Source organism: Mesitornis unicolor, unplaced genomic scaffold, assembly GCF_000695765.1.
Source record: "Mesitornis unicolor isolate BGI_N332 unplaced genomic scaffold, ASM69576v1 scaffold22783, whole genome shotgun sequence".
In the NCBI taxonomy this organism is placed as follows: domain Eukaryota; kingdom Metazoa; phylum Chordata; class Aves; order Mesitornithiformes; family Mesitornithidae; genus Mesitornis; species Mesitornis unicolor.
In genome coordinates, this window is record NW_010175638.1 from 2605 (window position 1) to 2941 (window position 337).

Sequence of the window (337 nt, forward strand, 5' to 3'; positions counted from 1 at the left end):
AAACCCCCCCCCAAAGCTGACCCCACCCCCCCAGGTCCGTTCGAGGGCCCCAACTACCACATCGCGCCGCGCTGGGTGTACAACCTGACGTCGCTGTGGATGATCTTCGTGGTGGTGGCGTCCGTGTTCACCAACGGGCTGGTGCTGGTGGCCACCTGGAAGTTCAAGAAGCTGCGGCACCCCCTGAACTGGATCCTGGTGAACCTGGCGGTGGCCGACCTGGGCGAGACGGTGATCGCCAGCACCATCAGCGTCATCAACCAGATCTTCGGCTACTTCGTGCTGGGCCACCCGCTCTGCGTCATCGAGGGCTACACCGTGTCCGCCTGTGGTGAGT

General features: G+C 64.1%; 1 protein-coding gene across 1 annotated transcript in view; it reads left to right on the plus strand.

Annotated features, from left to right (window-relative positions):
- LOC104538316 (red-sensitive opsin) overlaps window positions 1-331 on the plus strand; it is a gene marked incomplete at its 3' end in the record, with an annotated part of 2925 nt that extends 2594 nt beyond the window's left edge. Inside the window, exon 2 of the mRNA XM_010181471.1 lies at window positions 35-331. Coding sequence (XP_010179773.1) covers window positions 35-331 — 297 coding nt within the window. The remainder of the gene's footprint in view (window positions 1-34) is intronic.
- Window positions 332-337: the final 6 nt, after the last annotated feature.